General features: G+C 32.9%; 1 protein-coding gene across 2 annotated transcripts in view; it reads right to left on the reverse strand.

Moving 5' to 3' along the window:
* LOC129236822 (serine/threonine-protein phosphatase 4 regulatory subunit 2) overlaps positions 1–17916 on the reverse strand; it is a 38011-nt gene extending 20095 nt beyond the window's left edge. Inside the window, exons 1-2 of one of the 2 annotated variants that reach the window (XM_054871067.1) lie at positions 17663–17916; positions 15929–17445 (exon numbers count right to left, since the gene is read on the reverse strand). In XM_054871067.1, the coding sequence (XP_054727042.1) occupies positions 15929–16145 (217 nt within the window). In that variant the 5' untranslated portion in view covers positions 16146–17445; positions 17663–17916. The remainder of the gene's footprint in view (positions 1–15928; positions 17446–17662) is intronic. The other variant, XM_054871068.1, reaches the window with a different exon arrangement.
* Positions 17917–25243: the final 7327 nt, after the last annotated feature.

A 25243-nucleotide genomic window follows, 5' to 3' on the forward strand; every position in this document is an offset into this window, starting at 1 on the left:
TTTTTTTATTTTATTATTTATTTATTTACTTTTTTTTCATTTTTGTTTATTGTATTTTTTCCATTTAATTTTTCGTTATTTTTTATTTCATTTTTTATTTTTTGTTCAATTTTTTATTTTTATTTAATTTTTCTCGGTTTTAATATTTTTTCAAATTTAATTTTATTTATTTTGTATTTATTTTTCTTATTTATTTTATTTTAATTTTTTTTTAATATAGTTCATACTACAACAAGAACAGTGTAACTCCAACTTTCAAACAGTAGACAAATAAAATTCAACAAATTAAAAAAAAAAACAATTTTTAGAAAAATTCTGGGCTTGCAGTTTTGTAGCCCATTCAATTATGGTATCATATAATGTTGTACCAGTTTGAAGTGGCTCAAGAATTGATTTTTGATCATTTTTTTATTTAGAAAATTCTTATTAAAAAGTTGAAAATTTTGATAAAAAATTGTTGAATTTTTTATAATTTTCTATAAAATTTGCATTTTAACCTTTGTTAAACTATAAACTACATATATTTTTATAAAACAAAAAAATAAATTGAAAAATAAATAAATAGTCAAAACTTTCAAATATATCCCGATAAAAAGTTGAAAATTTGTTGAATTTTTTATATTTGAAAATAAAGTATAAAATTTTATATGGCCATTTTTTTTTTGTTTCGCCGTGTCCATGTGGTTGTCAGCCCAGAATCAAACAAGGCGAATTCATTCCTTGCTTTCTACTTCGCCAATTCTTTGCTTTGACCAATACAAACCTACAAAACATTGTTGTTGATCTAGTACCGCCATCTTTAATGAATACGCCTTGAATTTGTTGTAGCATAAACTACATATATTTTAATAAAAAAAATTGTCAAAACTTTCAAGTATTTACCGCTGCTATTATTGTGTACTTCAAGAACTGTGTCTAAAAACAAAAAAAAATTCAAAGTTTTCTTAAAAAGTATTTGAAGTGAAACATTTTTTTATTATTATTATTAATGAGTTTTTCATTGGCATTGCATCCTTAAAGCCAGCCAGAATTTTTTGGTAAATAAAATATGTACTTAAGTACAGAATAATTTGGGTATTGAATGAAATAAGTCGAAAAAAGGCAAAGAACTGTTAATTGCAAATGAGATATCAAGACTTAATGAATTCTTGCCGGAGAGGCGTTTTTGAATTAAAAAAGTAATATCCCTTTAGAAATCAAAATTTCCGATTTCTGATTTTGAAATACATATGTAACTACAGGGTGGGCCATATAGCGTTTGCTTTTTGAACCCCCTACTTTTTTGAGAATGGTAACAGAAATGACATGTCAAATGTGTTCGTAATTTACTTAAAGGTTTGACATTTACGAAATGGGACGCTACACGCTTGAACAAAATTGGGAAATATTGAAAACCTTTTTCCAAAGTGGTGAGTCTTCTTCTTCTTTTCTGATTTTCACATCTGTGGCTACGTCAATAAGCAAAATTGTCGGATTTGGGGCTCAGAAAATCCACATGTTACTGTAGAGAAGCAAATGCATCCACAACGAGTCACTGTTTGGTGCGGTTTTTGGCCTGGCGGCATCATCGGGCCTTTTTTTCGAAAATGAGCGAGGAGCCGCGGTTACAGTAAATGGCGAGCGTTACCGTGACATGCTCAACGAGTTGTTTCCAAAAATTGTAGAGGATGACATGGACGACATTTGGTTTTAACAGGACGGTGCAACTTATCACACTGCCAAAGTTACACTCGAACTTTTGGCTACCGTTTTTGAAAACCGAATAATCAGCCGAAATTCCGATATCAATTGGCCGGCTCGGAGCTGTCATTTAAGCCCGTTTGACTATTTTTTGTGGGCTATGCGAACCATCCAGAGACGAAACAAAAAACACGAAATCGAAGTTGCCATTCATGAAATTGGAGCGCACACAATCGAAAATGTGCTTAAAAATTGAGTTGATCGTCATTGAGTCATTTGAACGATATTATTTTTCATTCATAAATGACAATGTTCAATCTTCAAAATAAAAAAAAAAAGTTTGAAAAAATATTGATTAGTTTTTTTTTTAAACCGATTCAAAAAGCAAATTTTACATGGCCCACCCTATATGTGCATATATTTGTTTTCTTTAATTTTAAATTCAATAGATTTTTCACTTTATTTTGAATACGTAAAGACGCATCGAGCTCCAAAACAAGCCGCACTTCACACTCTTCTCTCTCTCTCGCAGAAGTCAAAACGCTCGCTAAAAGTTTACGTCCTACCTTCTGTTCAGTTGGGAATTTTCACACACCGAATTCGTGAAATATTCATGAATCATGATTCACAATATTTGGCAAATGTATGTATGTGCGTATGTGCTTGTGCGCATAAGTATGTATGCATATGTATACGAAATTCTGTGGAATACCGCAAATTAGATTTTTGTTGGTATAGAATTAAGATTTTTTTTATTTACTTTAACAATTCAGTTAAAAGCGAAATAAACCATTATAGAAAATTATACATAGTTCATTTGTAATGACTTAATAGGTGCGAAAAAGATTGAAAATAATTGCATGTCAACAAGTGTTCATTTAATGAAGAGTAAAAAAAAATAATCGAAAAAGGTTAAATACCTTTAATGATTCGGAATGCGCACTTTAGAAGATTTAAAATGTTTAAATGTTGTATTACACTCTCATTATTTAATTGTTTTTAGCTGAGATTAATTTAAAAAAAAAAGAAGTATTGGCAAGTAGAAAAATATGTACAATTATAAAAATGTGTATGAAACTTTTTTATATTAAAAGTAAAAAAAATGTTACATGCAAAAAATGGGGCCAAAAAATATAATTTTTTAAGATACCTGTAAAAGACATTTTGTAAATAAAAGACAGAAAACGTATTTTCCACTAATAAGTATACAGGCCAATTAAAATTTGGAACAAATAGCCATATCACACATTGCCCCAGGTTTATTACCTACTGGGTCCGAAATTAAGCACAATAAAATTCCTCATTACGGATGGCCCTTATAACCGGGCAAATTCACAGATGCATGTTTCCATTAACATCTCACTATAAATATCGTCTCAATAACCAGACACGAACTCTATTTTTCAAGCTGTGTAGTCAACTGTTACAACAACAACTATGTTTCAAACCATTTTTAAAGGAAAGAAAGAAATAAATTTGTAAAGTAACTTCGGGTAATCCTTTTTCTGCTATTACTCCATAATTTTAAACTTTTATTAACTTATTATTGCTAAATACAGTGTATTGATGTATTGTGTAGCTAATTTTGAATTTGGAGTATTCTATTTTCAGCCAACCGGCAGATTTTCTACTGAAATCAAAAATAATCGAAAAGGGAGGTTTGTAAAATTTGGCGGATAATGTGATATAGTCTATTCGGGTAAAGTGATATATACAGGGTGAACGATATGAAGTGTTACCAACTTCAAACTGCTTGTATCTGTAAAACAGCTCATGACATCAACGTCAAAATTGTTCTAATGACAGTTCAATATATTGTTTATAAGCCATCAAAAGCATTTGCGTCATTTTTGTTGAATTTTTTTTTCTGTGATGGAATTCAAACGTAATAGTATAATTGCGTTATATTTGGCTGGAAAATCACAACCAGCTATTGTTCGTGAGCTCAGTCACCTCAAAGTGAATAAAATGTTTGTGTATTGCACTATAAAACGTTACAATGATACTGGTAGCATTGCAAAACGCTATGGAGGTGGACCAAAAAGAACCGCAACAACGCCAGAAATGGTTCGGAAAGTGAAGGCTCGACTTGAGCGAAATCCACGTCGAAGTGTAAAAAAAATGGCCAAAGAACTGAAAATATCGCAAGACAGCATTCGACGCATATTGAAAAATAAGCTCAAGGTCAAGGCCTACAAGTTCCAAAAAGCAGACGATCTTTCACCCCAGCAAAAAAAGTTCGGTGCTCTTTCGCGCAAAGGAGTTGTTGCGCTTACACGAACGTTGTCTTTTCTGATGAAAAAAATTTCCCAATTGAGCAGTTCATAAACACTCAAAACGATCGTGTTTACTTGACCGAACGCTCATACGAGAATTCGAGCCTACGTATGGCCACTCGAAGCAATTTCCCATCGCAAGTAATGGTTTGGGCCGCAGTGACCGCTGATGGACGCTCTCCAATCGTTTTTATCGAGCCTCGTGTCAAAGTGAATGCGACTTATTATCGGGAAAATTTTTTAGAAGCTGCTTTAGAGCCGTGAACACGCAAACGTTTCGGTCGTAGACCATGGACGTTCCAACAGGACTCGGCACCGTCTCATAAAGCTCGTGTGAACCAAGAATGGTTAAAAAATCATGTTCCACACTTCATTTCGTCCACACGTTGGCTTTCGAATTCGCCAGACGGAGATCCGATGGACTATTCCATCTGGTCCATTTTAGAGAGCAAGGTGAGGACTAAAAAATATGCCAGTATGGATGCGCTGAAAAAAGCGATTATACGAGAATGGCCCAAAATACCTCAAGATCACATTCGTGCAGCATGCAACTCATTTTTTGACCGTTTGAAGGCTCTAATCAAGGCAAAAGGTGGTCATATCGAGCTAAAGTAAATATATGTTGGTATCATTTTTGAACAATTTTGCCTTTGAAATCAATAAAAACTAATTTCACACAAAAAAGTTATGGTGTTTTGAATAGGTAACACTTCATATCGTTCACCCTGTAGTATCACATTACACGCCTATATTCCTGGAAGAGTTAAGCCCCAAACAAACATGTACAAAAGTAGGACCCATGAAATTTCTTTATAGTTTCATCTATTATTCAGAACTTCAAACAAAAACAAATATTTTATTCATATGTACAGATGTACCTATATCTTTAAATAATTTATGAAAATTCTTTAGCTAAATGAACAAAAACTTCAAATAAAATACATAGATAGATAAGTAAATTTTGAAGAGATCTTGAGCTCTTATTTTCTAGGATGGCTTACAAGACTCGCATACAAAAATAGCTTGCCGTTTAGGGAGGCATTTATTGTGTGCCCAAACTAAATCGCATTGTAGACACGATAGCTATGTTGGGTTGCCTTCGTCAATCTAAAATACCTTATTACAAAAAGCACACACCGTGTCATTACTAGGTGGAGCCTCTATCCAAGGGTCTTCATCTGAACTCGGCAGCTGCAAACTTTCTTTAGATTCGCTCGAAGAACTTTCCCTATTTGGCTTTCTACGCTTCTTACCGCTACGGGATTTAAGTTTCTTATTCCTTCGCTTCTCGACATTTCTTATACTCTCCTCCAAAGATGCTTTGTATGGCGAAGTTGTTAATACCGTCGCAGCAGATCGTTTAGGCTGTTTTATTTTCGGCGGTGGTGAGATCTCCCAAGGTGTTATAAATTTGCTCATAGCTGCGCTACTAGTACTGGCGATCGGTTCTTCTAAGTTTGCTTGCATAGAAGCTTCTTCTTGAAATCGATCTTCTCTTTCAGCGATGAAGTCGGCTTCTTGGAATATATGCTTATTAAAAGGATAAATTCCAGTACACTTAAACCCATTTATTGCTATCTGAGCTGTTTGAACCTTAATATATGCTTTTGGGAACAACTCAACTCAACTCTCATATGTCTTCTTACTTCGTCATTATAATACGTTTAAAGCGGCCGCATAAACGATTTATCGAGAGGTTGCATCTTGTGGGTATAATGCGGTGGTAAAGATATAATTACAACACCATTTAGATGAGCTTTGTCAAGAACCTCAGTATTTCGCGTATGACTATAGTGGCCGTCTGAAATGAGCAGCACTGGGTTTTCTTTTGAAGGATTTGTAAACCGTAGGAAATGATCAAACCATTTAGTGATTATTGGTATTTGTATAATATACAGCCCGATATATGGCAAGAAAAATCGGAGCCGGGAGGTACATGTCTCATTAACAGTGAAGAAGGTTTTTTTCTGGGAAAAATAAAAAAGGGTGAAACAAAAGCCACCCCTGCACTCATACAGTTCACCACGATAATGAGCGATCCTCTTTCCGCTGATGTCATACATCCAATTTGCCTTTTTCCTTTCGCTGCCAAAATTTTTGGCTGTCTACTTTGAACAATAGACAATCCATCCGGTCTCGTCCACGTTCCATATTCGCGTTGGAGCGAAATTATACTTTTCGTACTCGTTCTCCAATAAGCTATACAATTTGTTAACACTTTCCACATTAAATCCTTTAACCCTAGCCATTGAGGTTCCTGTCGCACTTCGTCGGCTTATTTCAGACTTGTGCCTTTTTAGAAAGCCATATAACCAATCCTTACCCGTGCATCAAGAAAAGGGGTTGTCAATATGGTTGCGCTTCGCTATTTGAAACGCGAGAGTGCGGATATCACTGGAAGTGAGTGCCCAAAACCGCGACTCCACATCCTTAACATAGTTTACTGATTCCATTTCTAAATCTGGTTTAAATACGGGTTTATGTCCTAATGGCGTGTTCAAAATATCGTCTATAGATCGGTCACTGCGAGCGGCTCTTTGCAATGTTGCAAATGGCACACAAAATGTTTTTGAAGCCAAGAGTATGCCCATCTTTTCTCCTCTAACAGCTAAAAAGGCTTTCCTCATACTTTCGGCATCGCACTTTCGAATATCGCCTTCCTTGGGCATGACCTAACAAAACATAGCAAAGTATGATACATCATTTTTTTTTTTTGGTGCCAATGAGTTGTACATTTAATGTAATATGGTATATCACATTAGGCGACAAAGGCTATATCACATTAGGCGACAAAGGCTATATCACATTAGCCGAATTTAACTTTTTCAAATTGAATTTGTTTTTAAAAATTCCGCTTCATCTTCTAAAATATAAAAATGAATCGCAAAATGTGTTGATAAGCGCATAACTCAACAACGCATGATTTACAATAAAGCGATTACTGAAAATACTTATACACGTTTTATTTCATTATTCTTTATTATATCGGTTATTAACCCTATGTTAATAATAATAATAATACAATAAATAATTAATTATCTCTATGTTTTTTCATTGAAGCACCCACTTTATAAATATTTGCCACCTTTAGCTCCCCACTATCTCTTTAGATTATTTTTCAATCAGGTTTGAACCTTAAGTTCCCCTCTTAGTTTGAAGCCCTCTGGCAAACATCCCAGTCGGGGTTTTTAGTGGGTCCCAAAACGGTGGCCAAAGTTCGTGAAAGCGAAGATACTTAGGTCACCCGAGCTGACCCTTTTCTTCAATTCTCCTGAACAGAACCGTCACCATGATGATAAGGCGGTGTGTGAGGGTCAGCAGAGTAAAGGTCGAAGTATAAACTGCTCTTCTGCGGCCATCACAGCCACGGTTAGCAAATGGGTAACTACCACCCACAAGCGAGCTGGGCAGGCTGAGAGAGGCGGCAGATGGACTAAACTGATGTTACCTGTCATGTCCGATCGACTGTCGCAAACCCTTCCGTCATTAAGCAGAGGGGAGTGCAGACGGCTGGTTGGACTGATGACGGGCCACTTTCTGTGGGCGAAGCACATGGAAAGGTTGGGCATCTCAGACAGTGCACTCTGCCCAGCTTGTGAAGAGGAGGATGAGACGGCGGACCACTTCCTGTGTCTCTGCCCCGCCTTCGCTCGAATCAGGTTTGAGGTCTTTGGCACTGATGTGTTAAGAAGCGACCATCTTGGCTCCTTGGCACCCACAAGATCTACTCAGATTTCTTCGGAGATCGGGTAGATTTAAAGAAAATTAAAAGGGAATCCAAGTGTAGTACAATGGACTTAATTAATGTCTGAGTGCTGCACTTGCTAGTTGTCCCGACAAAACAAAAAAAAAAAAAAAATAAACTGCCACATTCAAAATCTATTTGACAGAACGAAGTCTGTCGGGTCCGCTAGTTTTTATTAAAAACTTACTTGACCTATAGCCAAATAGACTCGCGTTAATGGAAAAGTAAATATTCTTTTAAAAAAATTTGTGTTAAATTCTAACCAATCGGTTTGCAAAGTACGCACTTAAATTATTACGACCGCATCACTCAATGAAATTTTTCGCAATGAGATCAAACGAAGCATTCGTCAGCATGTATTTTGCTGCAGCGGTTTTTCTCCGCTATGCATATTTTCAACAAAAATGTCTTGTTGAAACATGTATAGTTCAGAAAATAAGCGGGTATATCACATTACCCTCCCATATCACAATACCCGAAGTTACTCTAAGCTCAGAAACGAAAAATCCTACTGTTTTTGGAAAACGCAAATTCCCATCCAAGGGAATTAAACTTAACTAACATAAACATTTTCTTTGCCTCCAAACACAACTCCCTGATCCAAAATTTTGAAGAAATTGATATGCGAAAGTTGGGAGACAAATAAAAATTGTTTTATGCATCAAAATAGCTTTAGAAAGTGAAGAGTTATACTTTAAGATGTTGTTACGATCTTATAAAAACAATTTAATTAATATCTGAAGATAGTAGATACATAACTGCATTTAAAGCCCAAAATCGTGTTTCCTACTTTTATACTTTCTGACGCGCCGGAGCTATACTGAAAGTGAAAAGTGTAGGATGATTCTTGATTCGGAAGCTCAAGCAAATTTTGTTAATTTATCAGCCTGTTTTTACAATAGCAAAAAACACACCTTAATATTGGTGAATTTTTGCGGACTAATTTCAATGGATAAAGATATAGTACAACACGTCCGAGTTTATTTTTATTTGCATGCAGCAGTGATGAAAAATATTTAGGAGAGTTCCAAACGAGTAAAAAACAAAAAAAAAAAAACATAATATTGTAATAAATAAAAAAACAAAACAAAAAATAATAAATAAAAAACAAAAAAAAAATAATAATAATAATAAATAAAAAAACAAAAAAAAAATAATAAATAATAAACCAAAAAAAAAAATAAATAAATAAAAAAACAAAAACAAAAAATAATAATAAATAAAAAAACAAAAAAAAAATAATACAATAATAAATAAAAAAACAAAAAATAATAATAAATAAAAAAACGAAAAATTATAAGAAATAAAAAAAAACAAAAAAAAAAATTATAAACATGAAACAAATAAAAAAATTAATAAAAATTCCAAACAAAAAAAAACAGAAACGAATAAAAGATAAATTATTAAAACTCAAATTAAAAAAAAAAATACTAAATCAAAACAAAAAAAATACCAGACCAAACAAAAGAAATACAGAATCTGACACAAAAATACCAAATGAAACAACACCAAACAAAAACAGAAAAAATACCAACTTCACCAAGAAAAAGTCAAATCCGACCCAAAAAAAACACAAACTAACAAAAAAAAAAACACAAATACCAAAAAAAAACAATAATACCAAAAAAAAAAACAAAATACCAAAAAAAAAAATCCAAAAACAAATACTAAAGCAAATACCAGACCAAACAAAAAAACAAATACCAAATCATACAAAAAAAAAACCAAATAAAAAAAAAATAAAAAAATACTAAATCAAACCAAAACAGAAAAAGTACCGACTCCACCAAAAAAACGTCAAATCAAACACAAAAAAAAAGCAATTCCAAAAAAATACCAAAAAACATTCCACAAAAAAAAAACAAAAAACACAAAAAAAATTCGAACTCTAAAGCTAATATAACTTAACCGCCAGAAGGGCCTAGCGGCAAAATGTACAATTTCCAGTAGACGAGTCTTTTTATTACAATTGAATACAATTGAACACTTAAGCCAAGCTTTCATTTGCCAAAAAAAAATTTAAAAATCTTTTCACCATAATTGTAACGGCACTTCGTCGTAGGACTACGACAATTGGCGCGTTTTTCTGCATATCTATTAAAAACAAAACAATCGAGGTATTAATTTAGTTGTGCAAATTTGTCTCTAATTGAGCTTCATATCAACATACCGGTTAAAAAAAAGTTAACATATATTACCTTAAAGGGATTTTTTTTTTGATTTTTGTTTTTAAAATAAGGTTTCTGAGAGTTTTATTGCTTGGATACTCTCCTCATTTCTTATTTTCCTATAGCTCTGAAGGTTTTCGCTGGATACTTTAGTGAGCCATATCTCACGTATTATATTTAAATTGCATCATCTCACACTATCCACAATTTAAAGGTGGATTTCCGCTTAAAAAAAAATTCTGTCAGATTTGCGTATGGTGAAACCAGTTATGTGTAGCAATTTGTTTGTTGTTTCAAAATGGCGTGAAAAATGGAGAAAATTCGATACATTCTTCAGTAGCACTACAACGAAGGTGAAAAAACGTAGCAGGCGTGAGGGTAAGCGATGTCTGCCAATCAAGAAGAAGAAGTAGAGCTTTGTCCAGCTGTTTTTAGTTTATCTGCGCCCACAAGTTCAATAGCGGAAATTTATTATATACGAGTGTTAAATATATATTAAAATTCAAAATGCAAAAATAAAAATTGTGGAAGATTGAATTTTTCATATGAAACATGAAGCCTATTCGCAGAGGTGTTTCGTTTTTGGGTATTTGACCGAGCTGCTGCTCCAATTTGTGGAGTGCGTCTTGATGTTGTTCCACAATATTTGTCGATGAGGCGACATTTATTTCGAGTAAGGAAAATAATAGAAAATTTCTTTTATAGGAAACTACCTTGTCTCAGACATGAAAATTTGTGTTCTTAAAGATTTAAGGCATGCGTTAAAAACCCCATGATGACACTTTAAATTTTAAGTGTAAAAAAATAAGAAGCTCACATATGCTTCATTGTAACATTTTTAGGTTACGAGGTTTGTTTTCAGAGATTCACCATAGTTACGTTCACAAATTTTATTCAAAGGCTTCCACGGATAATAGATAGATAGATAGTGTTCCTTATGAAAACAAAAATATTTATACACTTTAAACACTGCAAATAACTCAATTAAAGAACATAGGACATTGACTCAAAGGTCGTGTGTTGGTAAACTAAAAAAAATTTGAATTTTATTACAACACTAAAATACCCAGAGGGTTAGCAATTTACAGAGAACGAATTAAAAGAAGTTACAAAAAGAACAATTTTGGTATTTATATTTATTACATTTTGCATATTAACTTACATCTTGTAATCTAAACAACCAAATCTGAACTTAACTAGACTTTCCCCATCTAATGCGTCAATTATTTCTCTTGATTCTAAAAAGTTATTCCCCAAACACCCATATCTGATTCTTTTGAATATTGGACAGTTGATTACAAAAAGTGTAGCTTAGATTTTGGTGTCCGCAGAGGATGATATATTATCAGGATTGACCAATCCATGATGAATACATATTTATAGGTGAGACCCAAGGATGATGGATTTACAAGGTTGGGCCATTAACTATGGTAAAAAAAGAAAATTGTAAGGGCAACTTCGGCGACCACGTTACGAAGGATTCGGCAGCCGAATTTTGAACGGTCATTTCAAATGTATTCACACACTCGTCCAATCTGTCGTTGTTCAGTCGGAAATGAAGTGACGTAGTGTTGATGTTTTTCATATATCACTAACACAATCTCAATTTTTTCGTAAATAAACCGCTGCGTGACTCCAGTTTGTCAGCCAATCAGTTGATTCTTTCAAATTCACTGACACCCCACCTAATGGTCTGATCTGGGTCACACTTTCTGAATTCATTTTACCATGAGAAGCCTCTCTTAAGGGGTAACACCACTGTACACGCGTAAAATAAACACGATTTTTAAAGAATTTTTTTGTACAGAAGGAAAGGGAAAGGAATCACTCTGATTTGAGAAGTTATTACTTATATACTAAAATACAAAACTACAAAGTTTGATCGAAAAATTTTACAAAATGGCGGCATTGGAGACATTTTTGTAATGTGGTTTCTCTTGAAGGAGCTCCGCGGCACGCAGCACAGAGGGTGCAAATTTTAATCTGGAACAAAGAAACATTTTTTTTCTTAATCTAGATAAAAATAGCTAGAGAAACACGTAGGGGATTTAAAAAATATTTATTTTTGTGGAATTAGCAAGCATTTGAAGGAAAAAACTCTATTTTGGACTAAAAAAACGTCATTTAAATTATTATAACAATCGTTTAAATTAATCTATCGAAAAACCCCTACGCTCTTCTCTTAAGAAGGTTATTATACAGACTTAGTGAAAAACCTGATTAAAAATATTAAAAATTGCTTGAGTTATGCTGCGTGCCAATTTCAGAAAACGTGTTTTAAGAAAAACGCATTTGAAGTACGGAAATTTGGAGAAGTCGTTAGGTAGCAGTCACTAACGCTTGGTTAAAAGCTTCAAATATTTATGAAATAAACTGCGGTAACGTATAAAACTTTTTGTTCTGTATTTTAAAAGGTTCAAAGAATTTTTTAAGCTTATAAAAAAAAATCATTTTTTTGAAATTTCAGTGGTGTTACCCCTTAATTGTGAGCCGAGTTCTCGATTATTATTTTTAATCTATTAATCTACTCTAACGCAGTATGGCAGCACTATGGTATATAAGAATAAGAATTGAATAAGAATGCAAATCGCTCATTTGTTGCAAGAGTGCCATAATCCAAAAACAAAAAACCAAAACAAAAACAAAAAAAAAATTTGAAAATGAGTATGCCTAAGTGGTTAGCTGCTATTTTTCTGTTTAAAAAATGCATTTATTTTAATTTATTTACTTTTCTACTTTATTTACAGTTATAACGCTCTGCCAGCAAACGAAAAAAACGTACCCATTAGTAAAAAAATTGCCAAAATATACTATTTATCATATGAAGGCGTATTATTTGTTTTATCTAAAGCATTTGTGACGCACAGGAAAGCCTTTTCAGCGATTAGTCAGTAGTAGTAAATTATTATCTTGCGAGTAAGCACGGCGAAAATTACAAAAGAATTTCATTTGTGGCATAGCTACAAAATTAGATAGCCGAAAAAACATATAATACTTAATACCTGTATTGCCTAACCAATAAAAATGTGCACGCTAAAGTTGAAATTAAGCAAATATAAACCAAATAAATAAAGCAAAATAATAATTCATGGAAGTAAGAATTTGTGCAATGGGAGTAAGGTTTCCGCACGATGAATAACAATTGAATTTTTCGCCCCCCTTTTTTGCTGCTGTTTTCGCAAAAAATCGCACAAACAATTGAGTGATGGTGTTAACTCAAAAAAGAGTATTAACTTGTGCATATATGCGTGTAGGTGTGTACAACCGTATCTATGCGCATGGAGTGTACACATGCACACTACATATGTATATGTGTGTATGCTTATATGCAGAGAGATTATAGCTCGCACGCGCTATACACCTAGATTTCTTCATGCCAAGCCACCATCCCACTAAATTTGGTAAAAAACAAACAACAAAATACATGTCATGTACGTATGTACATATGTACATATACAAATGCATGTGTGCAAACATATCTTCAATTTAGTCTATATAGCGCAAATCAAGTACACATGTAAAAAAATGTCTGCATATTTATATTTTGCACTCCCTTTCTTGGTTCTTTTCTTTTTAATTAATTTAATTTGGTTTTATTATTTTTACGCGAGCAGGTTTCGAGTTTTGTTTGGTTGATATTCGCATAGAATAAAAGAGCCATTAAATACAAATAAATTAAAGATTTCATGAGCAGGTACCACCAGTTGAAGAAGTCAACAAGTGGTGTCGTTGAAGAGAAAGAAGAGCAAAAAAAAAAATGTAACTTTAGTGCTTGGTGACACTAGCAAAAAGATAGAAGTTGATTTTATATTAAAACAGGATGTAGCAATAGGCGGCTTACAAGCTTTAGAAAGCTTGTCATGCCGTCCATTTTTTTCTATTTACAATTAATTGTTTCACTTTTAATTAATTTTAAATTAACCTCTTTTGTATTCATTTAAAGTTTTTATTATATAATTCGTGATTACTTTAATTTTTTAATGCAATTTAAAATCATAATAAAAAAAATCATTTTTTGAATTCGAAAAATTTCATTTAGGTATCACAGCAATAATTGCACATCATGAGTGCCTCTGCCAATAAAATATCACTACTTGACGCACGACCTTGATAACTTTTTTTAATTGTTTGCAATTAATTTTTGCTGTTTTGCTGACAACAACAACGCCGCATTTTTTATACAGCATTTTTGTGGCTGTGCGAAATTAAAAATGCGCAGAAATGCTAGACGGCACTTACGTTGTCAGTGTATGAGAGAGAGAGAGAGACTAAACAACGAAAAGAGGCCAAATTTGATAACACCACTTTTAAATATGCACTTTACTTATTTAATTTATTTATTAAACTTTTATTTTGCATTCTGGGTGTTGTTGTAGCATTCAGCGCTTTATTCAGCTAGAAAATGATAGCCGAACAAAACGTTGAAGGCCAAAATATCGCTAATTTGGTGTGAAGTTATAGATTTAATGTCACCACTGGAACCGTTATTTTTATTTTTTTTTTTTAATACCATACCCCTATCGGGGAATGCTGTTGGATTGACTGTTCTTGGATGGTTATAACTGAGGGTCGAAACGACTGTTATGGGAACGTAAAGTAGCCATTTATGGGTCAAGACAAATATAAATAGAGTTTAATTATTTTATTTGAAAAATTAATTTTTGAAAAAAAAAGTTATATAAATGCATGTATACATATGTAAATGTATGTACCTATATAATATATGTATGTAGGTATGTAGATATTCATCTTCTTTTTCAATACTATACAATAATTAAACATTGCATTTTTAAGGGGGGACCCTCATTTAGACGGTCGAAAAATGCATCATTTTTGGGAATTTTTTTCTCAGGTAAAATAACTTCAAACGTTTTGTAATTCATAAAGTACTTTAATAAATGTCTTGACTCTCTACAAAAATTTTCGGAGAAGAAAAAAAACATTTTAAGTATGGAAATATACACCTCGTCCATGGCACCTCATTCTATCTGTGTACATTCTAGCGCTCTGAATTTTTTTCTGAAATAAAAAAACCAAATTTTTTTTAAAACTTTAGGATAATACCTTCGATGTGACATTTTGATTTAAAAAAAAAATGTCGAAATTGATATTTTTTACCCAGTTTTATGTTAAAAGTGATTTTTCATGCATAAAAATTGACTTTAAAATTACAAAAAAATATGAAAATCTTTTTTTAAAAAAAAACACTTAATGTCACATTGAAAACAATTTAATTATCTTTAAAATGAGCTATTGTAAAGCCTGATTGGTTCAATACAGCGTTCTCAATTGTGTACACAAAATCGAAAAATGATGTTTCGAGAAAAACGCGTTTAAAGTTTTGGATACAGGCGATCAGGCCACCCGTCGCGTCCTGTTAAAAATTTTGTCACTCCTTCAAAAATACAGATATCGACTTGAAATTTTGAAAGTATATTCTTAAATAGTTGTAGAATAGATTAAAATTATTTCCAAAAAATCGATTTTTTGACCCGATAAATGAGGGTCCCCCCTTAAACAATTTTCTACGAAATTAGTTTACCACTTTGCAAAAGCAGAAATATTTCCATTTCATATGTACATACGAGTATTTAAATAAACGTAGATGTGTATGTATATCACAACTCCCCACACTTCTACCTAGCTGTCTGCGTTGCATTTTTTGTTGCAAATCGCTTGCTTTCTTCTTTCAACTATGGAATTTATCAAGGAGAAAGTTGCCTACATCAACACAGAAACAACATTTTTACGCAGACAATTTTCGTCGCTGCAACTTGGCGACGGGCGTAAAGAATAAAAAATACGAACAAAAAAATGTGACACGAAAATTTTACTTCACCGTAATTTTAGGAGTGTGGTGCAATTCGAAATGAAGCAACCGTCATGTATTGTACGGGTATAAGGTTAAAAAGCCGGTTAGTAAGTATCCAGCATAAAAAGAAAGAGTAATTACAGGCATGGCAATAAATTTCAACCACCACCATTACCAACTTTATTTATTCATTATATCCATTGTACTAGGAAAACTGTAAGTGCTTATTAGTTATTGCAGTACTTACCATCTACACGAGGCGACGTATCGTGGAAATGCTTGATTACATTCAGCAGTTTCTCGCGGAATAAATACTTCAGACTTGCCCATTTGAAGACTGTGTCGCCTGTTTTCGCCACATACTGCAAGTAATCATCCAGCTCTTTAGGTATCTCCTTTTGCTTGAGACGCGTAAAACGCTCCAGAATTTGCATGACTTCCTCGGCGTTTTCCATATTCACCATCTATTTAATACTTAGTATCCAAACGAAAACTGGAATGCAACAAACTGTCTGAGAGTTAATTCAGTTAGGTGTGCGTCGTTAGCTTTAGCTGCCCCTTTTTCAATATGAAAAAAAAATTACTAAATTTCGCAATATGTCGTATTCCTGCTGTGGCTGCGATGGCTGTAAATGTGAATGTGGCGCTGGCTAGCTCGCTCTTGCCACCACTATAAATTTGATGATGGTATAGACACCCAACAACGACGTTCGCAACCGGCAATGTATGTTTTAAAATTTTCGTTACTCTTCTCGCTGCACAATGACGAAGTTACTCTTGGCGTAGTAGATCGAAGTTGAGTTTCGGTTTTTACGTTGCTTCTTGTTTTTTTTTTTTTTTTTGCAAATGTGTGGCAAAAACAGCAGCAAATTTGCAAAACGAAAATGCGAATCAGTGAATTCCGGAGACCAGAGATACACCAATACAGCAATAATAGCGACTATACCGACTGAATACACGGGCACGGGAACCGGCAACGGACACGACAACGACAAAGATCACGACAGCTACAAAAACGGCAAGGCACAACTATCGTACACGGGCGCGTATAGGCAGACGAAAATGCACACACATGCACACACACACACACAAACCAAACTGAACCGAAAGCGATTTGTGGATGCCAAACGGCTGGCGAACGATGCAATAACTCCTCAGTGGGACTAAAATTCCAGTTAAGCAGTTACTCGTTATCAATGATGATGGAGTTGGCGTTAAATTTGGCTAAGGCCACAATTCCTAACACGACGGGCGGTAGCTGTAGTGCATACAAAAAAAACTTTTTTTTAGAAATTTAAAATATCTACGTTCCGTGCTGGTGATGCGGTGCGATGATGACTGCTGAATGTGCGCTCAGAGACTGAACGAAAACGCACAATAATGAAAACCCTGATGGTTATGCACAGCAGACGTACAATTTGCAGGCAGAGGACGTCTCGCAACGTACCACAACCGGCAAATAGGTGTATGTATACGAAATATGTAACTACCCGGCGTTTACAGCTGCAAACTCTTCACACTGGCTGACTGGCTGACTTGCTGCGCGAGTTTGCAATTGGAGTTAAGAAACTTATTGCAATAGCTTTTGTTGTTGCAGCGGCGACCCTTGCTGGAAGAGGAACAGGCGCAAAGTAGACAAGAGATTTTCTCTTGCCGATACGAAATGCAGCTGCTCCGGTTTGAGTGTATGCTTTTACAGATGTGTACGTGCCGTTTTCATGCACAGTGCAGGTAAATTTCGATTTTTGCCACTCTATTCTGCTCCTGCAAAATGAAAATTCATTAAAAGTACATAAAATTTATGTGCAGATACGAAGTAAATTTTGTGGAGATACTGCGAAACAGAGTGCAAATTGCTTTGGTGCAAATCGGCACACTTGGAACTAGAAGCAGGAAAAAGTGTTGCTGCCGGCAGCGACGCTTATTACAGCGGCGCAGCATTGTCGATGTACACTAACAAAGCAGTTCTATAACAACTTACCTGCCGAAAAGGAGCACTCAGAATGCTAGAATTCGTTTGTTAAACAAATTTGCAGCAATACACAATTTTCACAAATTATTTATGCGATTTATTCAATTTATAAACTATATAAAACTACTTTCCGGTTTAATTTCACAAACGTTAGCTCTGGTGGGCCTTAATGAAATTTGCAAACTTCCAGTGCGTGTGGGGAACGTAATGAAATGCAACGTTGCCAGCTGTTTTGGAAGTGTGATAAGGAAAATATACGCAAATATGCAATACACCTATGCAGCGTGCTTTTCCAAAATTAACTATTTTGGCTAACATGGAATACAAAATAATGTACAATTATTGATTAGAGCTTCGGTAACCTAATATCAGTTTCGACTTACATATATCAACTAAACTTTTAGGCTTCAATCAGGTGGCGCTGGCTGGCAGCTGTTTACTAACTATGGCTTTCAAAATGTTTGCTCTACAGTGGCGCCAGAACTGTGGATGTAAGGTAGACTGGCCGTTCTGTCGCAAATGTGCACATAAAGTATAATATTATTTATTAAAAAAATATATTTTGATAAAATGTACATATATTTTAAACTATTTTATTATATTTTGAATTTTGTGTTATCAAAGAAAAGAGAGTGTAGCACATCTGTATGCTCTTGATATTTGCGATTTATAATAGCGAAATACTCATACATGCGCATGTACATACATACATATATGCATACATATGCAAAGTACAAAACACAAAGAAAGAGGGGCAATGCTATAAAAATCTGGTTGAATTCGTAAATCCGTGCAAGGCATTTGGGACAATATTGCACCAGGTAGTAGAATAATTCAAATGATTCAGTTGTTTTTGCAGTTTGTATTATGTATGTATTTGTATTCATGCATGCTTATGTGTGTATATGGCACATCATTTCTTTGTCAGGACATGGGCTCCAAGCAGAAAGTCTGAGACTGCGGCACACATAACTCTCTAAGACACACATAAATATGTATGTGCATATGTCTATGTAAGTATCCTAAAGCAGTCGTTCGCTTACCTGCAGCCACGTGCCGCTCTCCCTCTTTGTTGGAATATACCACACATCTTACATTTTTCTGATAGTCCAAGAAAACAGGCAACCGTCTAAAAGATTAACTACTCACACACGCCCGTATACATATGTATATATTTGTACAGGGTTTTCCAAATGAGGTGTTTAAAGTATTAACGAAATTAATTTATTATTATTGTTCGCGCCTAATAAGAAATCTTTGTAATTAGCTCTTAAATAAATGTAGCTAAATGTTGGTTCAGTTGACAGCACTTTTTGTTGGCCATCAATTTGATCATCTTTCTACTCTCTTTTTTCTCTATTAAGGGGTTACATACGTACAGAATTTTCACAAAATCTATTATCGATATTTCGAAATTATAGTATCTTAAGAATATACTGTGGAATTTTCATGCGGAAATTCCCAATATTATAGGTTCTACAGCCCATTAACTAGGTAGAGAGCGGTCCGCGCGCTCCTATACCTTAAACTTCAAACTCGTTTTTTCTCGAAACTACTTTTTCCGGCACGGTCTGCATGATAACTCATACAGATTGTAATATTCTTTTATGCGTTGTTTTTTTTTTAATTTGAAAGTGTTTTCTCTATAGATTTGATTTTTGATATTTTTATTAAAAAAATTTATAAACATAATTAAAATATGACATTTAGGACGTAACACGCATACTTTTTTTTTAAATGCCGTAAATTGCAAAATTTTTTGATATTCAAAAATTCAGCTCAACAGACTATAACTACAACTTTATTTTACAAGAATTGTTTCACTTTTTACAGATCCATCAACATCTCAAGGAGAAATGATGCTGACCGTTGAGCAACTTTTTTTTCATTGTCTTTTGGGTTACGTGATTTTTTTTATACTATTTTTTGTAAAGAAATATTAAAATACATTTTTTATAAGTTTAAAGTTAAGTTTAAGTACTAATAAACAATGTATAAAATTTTTTAATATTTATTTCTGGTGTTACGCCTTCTAAAAACAGTTTTTCTTTTAGCGCATTTTCGGCGCTGTTGGACGTATGTAACCCCTTAAATAAATTCAATCAAATTACACGTGCTTTATATATTTGTACCCAAATCGATTACTTTATTTTCCCGCATATCAAACCTGCAAACACTTTTAAAAGCTTCACAATTATTATTACTACAATTTTATGTGAACTCGTTCAAATTTATGTCGTGGCCTTGCATGGTCGCAAAGACCCGATCAGTCAAATATTTAATTACTTTACTGCATAAAGCAAACAGAATTTGAGTTAAGTTTTAGGTTATGTTTACTTTCAAGTCATAAACCTCGGGTGGGGAAAACCCTACAATAAAAAGTCAAACGAGCTCAGTGGTCAATTCATGTGTAAGTTATCCAGTAACTTGCCAGTAACTTAATTTCCGAGAATTCCCTCTTAAAGAGAAAAATATCAAAAAAGCAAATTACATGAACGCAGAACCAGTAACAATTTGCAAGTTTTATGAACAGCTGATTAAATTGTTGGTAGGAAAAATCACAAAAATTAAAATTTTTTCACTTGAGCTACCTAGTATTAGATTAAAAATAAAAAATTAAGCAAATAAAATGAAAAATAACGAGCTTCAGAATCATATGATTTCATTTTGTCCACAATAATTTGTTCCATTTCATCATCGCTGTCAGATGAAGAACATTCCGCTAGTAATTTCATTGTTGTAGCAATCATATCATTTCGCTTTTTTTATTTCGCGTTTATTTTTACTTTGAGATCAGCTGTTTCTCACTCTCAAACTCTTACAAGTAAACATATATCCAGTAAAAACTTGCAACTTCCCCTCAAAATGAAATGCCATTTTGCTCTCTCACTTTCCCCTACTTTGCATGTTTTTTGGCTACATGAACACCTAAACGTGATAATTTATAACAAACTATTTGCTTCATGAACATACCTAAATCTCTCATACGTTTTATCATTTACATATGCTGTTAAATTGTGATATGAATAGAGTGACCAATAAATAACAGATTTGGCAGATGTCGCCAAAACAACATGGCCGCCAAAAACGTTTCAACATTAATCCTTCCCTATTAGAAAACCCAACAACAACCCAAAAACAACTGTCCCGTTTGTTCCGTAGCCTATGAAATTAACGAATTTACATGCATACATACATGAACACGCATATATACCTACTCATTAACATATATACACATACACATGTATGTATATAACAAATTTGAGGCTTACTCTTTTCGGTTTTAGTTTTGTTGAAATTTGTGTGAGTTTTATTGAAATTGCCTTTTAGGTAGTTTTAGAATAATTTACTCTACATTTTATGCATTATTACATTTTCTCTTACATTAAGTGCCTATTAAATAAAATTAAGTACCATTTTGGGAGTTTTTAAATATTTTATTTTACTGTATACTGTTTAATCTATAATTGGTTTTTTTTCCAGTTTGTATATTTAGTCTTATTTATACCAATCGATTTTCGTTTCTATAGGCAAATCAAAATATTAGTTCTGTATGTACATTAATTGCGTTTTGAAACCCCTTCACTTTTCTTCTTTGATTTTCCTGCGAGTTGTGAAAGGAAATTCTTTAGTAATTTTAGCGTATTACAATTTTTTTCTCTAATTTAATTCTTTTTAATTCTCAAATAGCACTCGTTTTTTAATTAATAAATTTAGCTGAAAATAAAATATCGAAAATGAAAATATTTTAACTATAATTAAATTATATTAGGTCTGTTCATGAAGCAAATAGTTTGGTACAAATTATCACGTTTTGGTGTTCATGTACCCAAAAAACTTGCAAAGTAGGGGAAAGTGAGAGAGCAAAATGGCATTGAGGGGATTGCAAGTTTTTACTGGATAAATGTTTACTAGTAAGAGTTTGAGAGTGAGAAACAGCTGATCTCAAAGTAAAAATAAACGCGAAATAAAAAAAGCGAAATGATATGATTGCTACAACAATGCAATTACTAGCGGAATGTTCTTCATCTGACAGCGATGATGAAATGGAACAAATTATTGTGCACAAATCATATGAAATCATATGATATCGAACCTCGCCATTTTGCATTTTATTTGCTTTATTATTATTTTTTAATTTAATGAGGTAGCTAAAATGCAAAAAATTTTAGTTTTTGTGATTTTTCCTACCAACAATTTAATCAGCTGTTCGTAAAGCTTGCAAGTTGTTAGTGGTTCTGCGTCCACGTACTTTTTTTGAGTTTTTTCTCTTTGAGAGAGAATTCTCGGAAATTAAGTTACTGGATAATTTGTACATGAACATACCTATTCCATTATAAATTATATATTTTAAATAAAAATGTTTTTCCTGCAAAGGTAAATAGGCAAATTTTATACACTTACATTAAACTGAAAATAAAGGTTATTTTCAAAAAATTTGTAAATAATTTTGATCTGCTAAAAATATTGATTTCTAGTAGATCTTCCCAGCACAGTGGAATTATATTACCGAAATGAACCGCATTTATGTGCTTACATCTGGCCAAGAGCTGTCGCTTCAGCAGCATTCTCAAAAAAATTATAGAAGATTTGTGTTATAAAATATATTAATAGATAAGTTCGTGCGGTTTTACAACAGATGGCGTAACTTGATTATTATTCCATCGATCCACATTTCCAAACATTCATTGGAGAGCTACTGTCGTAAGGCACAAACGTCAGTATAAGTTTTTTATTTGAAGCGTAAACAACAATATTTTTACCACACTTGAAAATGTCGAGTTTCGTGCCAAATAATGTGTTTTTGCGGGGAATTCTTTAATATGAAGAAAAAAGCAGCCGAAAGTCATCGTATCTTGGTGGAAGTTTATGGTGAGCATGCTCTAGCTGAGCGAACATGCCAGAAGTGGTTTGCACGCTTTAAAAGTGGTGATTTTGGCCGCGCCGCCAAAGTTCATGGATACCGAATTGGAGGAATTGCTCGATCAAGATCCGGCTCAAACGCAAGAAGAGGTTGCAAAAACTTTGGGAGTTGATCAATCAACCATTTCCAAACGTTTAAAAGCCATGGGAATGATCCGAAATTCAAATTTCGAAAAAAAACCGCACGAACTTATTCATAGACCTATTATAATATTAAAAAAAAGAGGTTGTCTGTAAAGTCGGTTTACTGACGATAGTTTAACGTGACAACGTCATAAGAAAATACTGATGGAATAGTTGCATTTTTCAAAATAAAATTTGAATTTTATTTGTTTGATAGATATTTTGTATGGATATAGAGAAGAAGGTAAATGGAATTGCAATGGAATAGGTCAAGTTACATTTACACAAACGTGAAAAATTGCGAAACATTTATCAAATTCATGAAAGATATGTTCAATTTCGATTGTGCACCAGCCGTTAATTAGTCAACAACACTAAGAGACAACATCATCGATTTGCTTTTTTCAAGACACATTACACTCGAAACACTCCCTTTCACTTCCTACTTTTCCTATCATCGTCCTATTCTCAACAGAGAAATGGTTCATTACCATGCACACAGGAAGAAGGCATATGCAAATACAAATATGTGAATTTATATACATATGCGTATATACATACATATATACACATATGCTCACTCAAGTAGGAGAGAGCCAGATGTCGAACGTTGCCGAATACGGGGGCCGATTGTGCTCTTTGTCGTTCCTTCCGCGCTCTCGCTTGCAGTTCAAGCAAGGTAACGACGCATGAGCAAGATAACGACACAGTTTTTCGTGCGTGCAGCCGGCTAAATCGAATTATAAGACGTTATCACGTCAAAACTTTTTAATTTTACAACAATTAGCAAATCCCCGCTCAGTACTTTCTTGATTAATATTTATTTAATTTGTTTATTAATTAATATTTATTTAATTTGTTTATTAATTAATATTTATTTAATTTTATTTTCTTATCTTTTAATTTATTTGATCTATTTTGCATTATTACATATTCGCTGCCCAATTTGAGAGAAGCCTTCGAGAGTATACAAAGAGCAGCAAAAATATGGGCTTAGAAACAAATGAAGCCACAACTGAAGTACTTTTTTTTCAAATTCTTCGAACTATGTCAGGCAGAATGTGGATTAAATACTCAAAATCGGCGGTTATGGATGGAAATAGTGAAGGAATTTAAGTACCTACAGAAATTTCTAATAAAATAGTTATGGCGAGTCGCTGCTATTTCTCTTTGTTCAATCACTTATAGAGCCAGCTTCTAAAGAGGAGAACGAAGATTTTACGGTTCCCCTCAATTATTATTCCCAAACCGCTTCACGGTAGAGAAACCTAATTACTCAAAGATGCGGATAAACAGAAGCTGCTAATATTTGAAAGGAGAGTTTTGTGAAAAATCTTGGGCACGTTATGTGATAAAGGCGAATGGCGGAAGCACTACCATCATGAACTCGGCAATCTGTATGTGCAACCCGTACTCGTAATAACCTCAAAAATGATCAACAGACTGAGTTGGGCAGGTCACATATTACGGGCTGATACCGTTTACCCACCCGAACAAATACTCTTTAGATACTCTTTAAAAAGTAACACAGACATAGAAGAAGGTGTCGATCGCCGCAGGCCCCGGTAGATGAAAACGTAAGTTTCTTTGGGATTTCGGGGGATGACGCAGGCACGAAACCAGAACAATTGGTGGAATATGCTGCAGCAGGCGAAGACTCGACCAGGGTTTTCCAGCAAACAATGATGATGATGATTTTGCATTTTTTATTTTACTTTATTTAACTTAATCTTGTTTTATTTTTATAAATTTAAAAATTATTGTAAAATTTTTTTTATTCCATTTTATTTTATTTATTTTTCTTTCATCTTCTTAAAATTTAATATTCTTGTTTTTTACTATTATATTTAGTTTTTTATTTTATATATACTATTTTTTATATAATATTTTGTTCGTCAACTTTCTTGAAAAAAAAATTTTTTTATGGTAAAACTATTTTAAATACATAATTTTTTATTATTTTAAATCATTTTGTTTAATTTTTGTATTTTATTTAAATTTTGAATTTGAAATTTTAAAATTTTGAATTTTTATCAAGCTATCATTTTATTTTGTTTTATTTAATTTTTGTATTTTTTTATTTCAATTTTGCTATTTTAAACTAAAAACAAACTATTAAAAAATATATAAATTTTAATAAAAATATTAAAAAACTTAATTTTTTCTATTTTTACTTTTTTTGTTATTTTATATCATTTTATTTTGTTTTATTTAATTTTTCTATATATTTATTTCAATTTTGAATTTTTCGCCAAACGATTTTATATATAAATTTTATATTAAAATTTTTTTTATTTACTATTTTATATAATTTTATTTTGTTTTATTTAATTTTTGTATTTCTATTAGTTTTGAATTTTTAGTCATGTTTAAAATACATAATTCTTTTTTATTTCGATTTATTTTGGTCTTATTTTATATCATTTTATTTTGTTTATTTAAGTTTTTGTATTTTTCTATTTATATATTATAATAAAATTTTTTTTCTTTTCTATTTGTTTTTTTTTTCTTTTAATATTTTATATCTATTTAATTATTATTATT

Source organism: Anastrepha obliqua, chromosome 2 (genome assembly GCF_027943255.1).
Source record: "Anastrepha obliqua isolate idAnaObli1 chromosome 2, idAnaObli1_1.0, whole genome shotgun sequence".
Taxonomy (NCBI): domain Eukaryota; kingdom Metazoa; phylum Arthropoda; class Insecta; order Diptera; family Tephritidae; genus Anastrepha; species Anastrepha obliqua.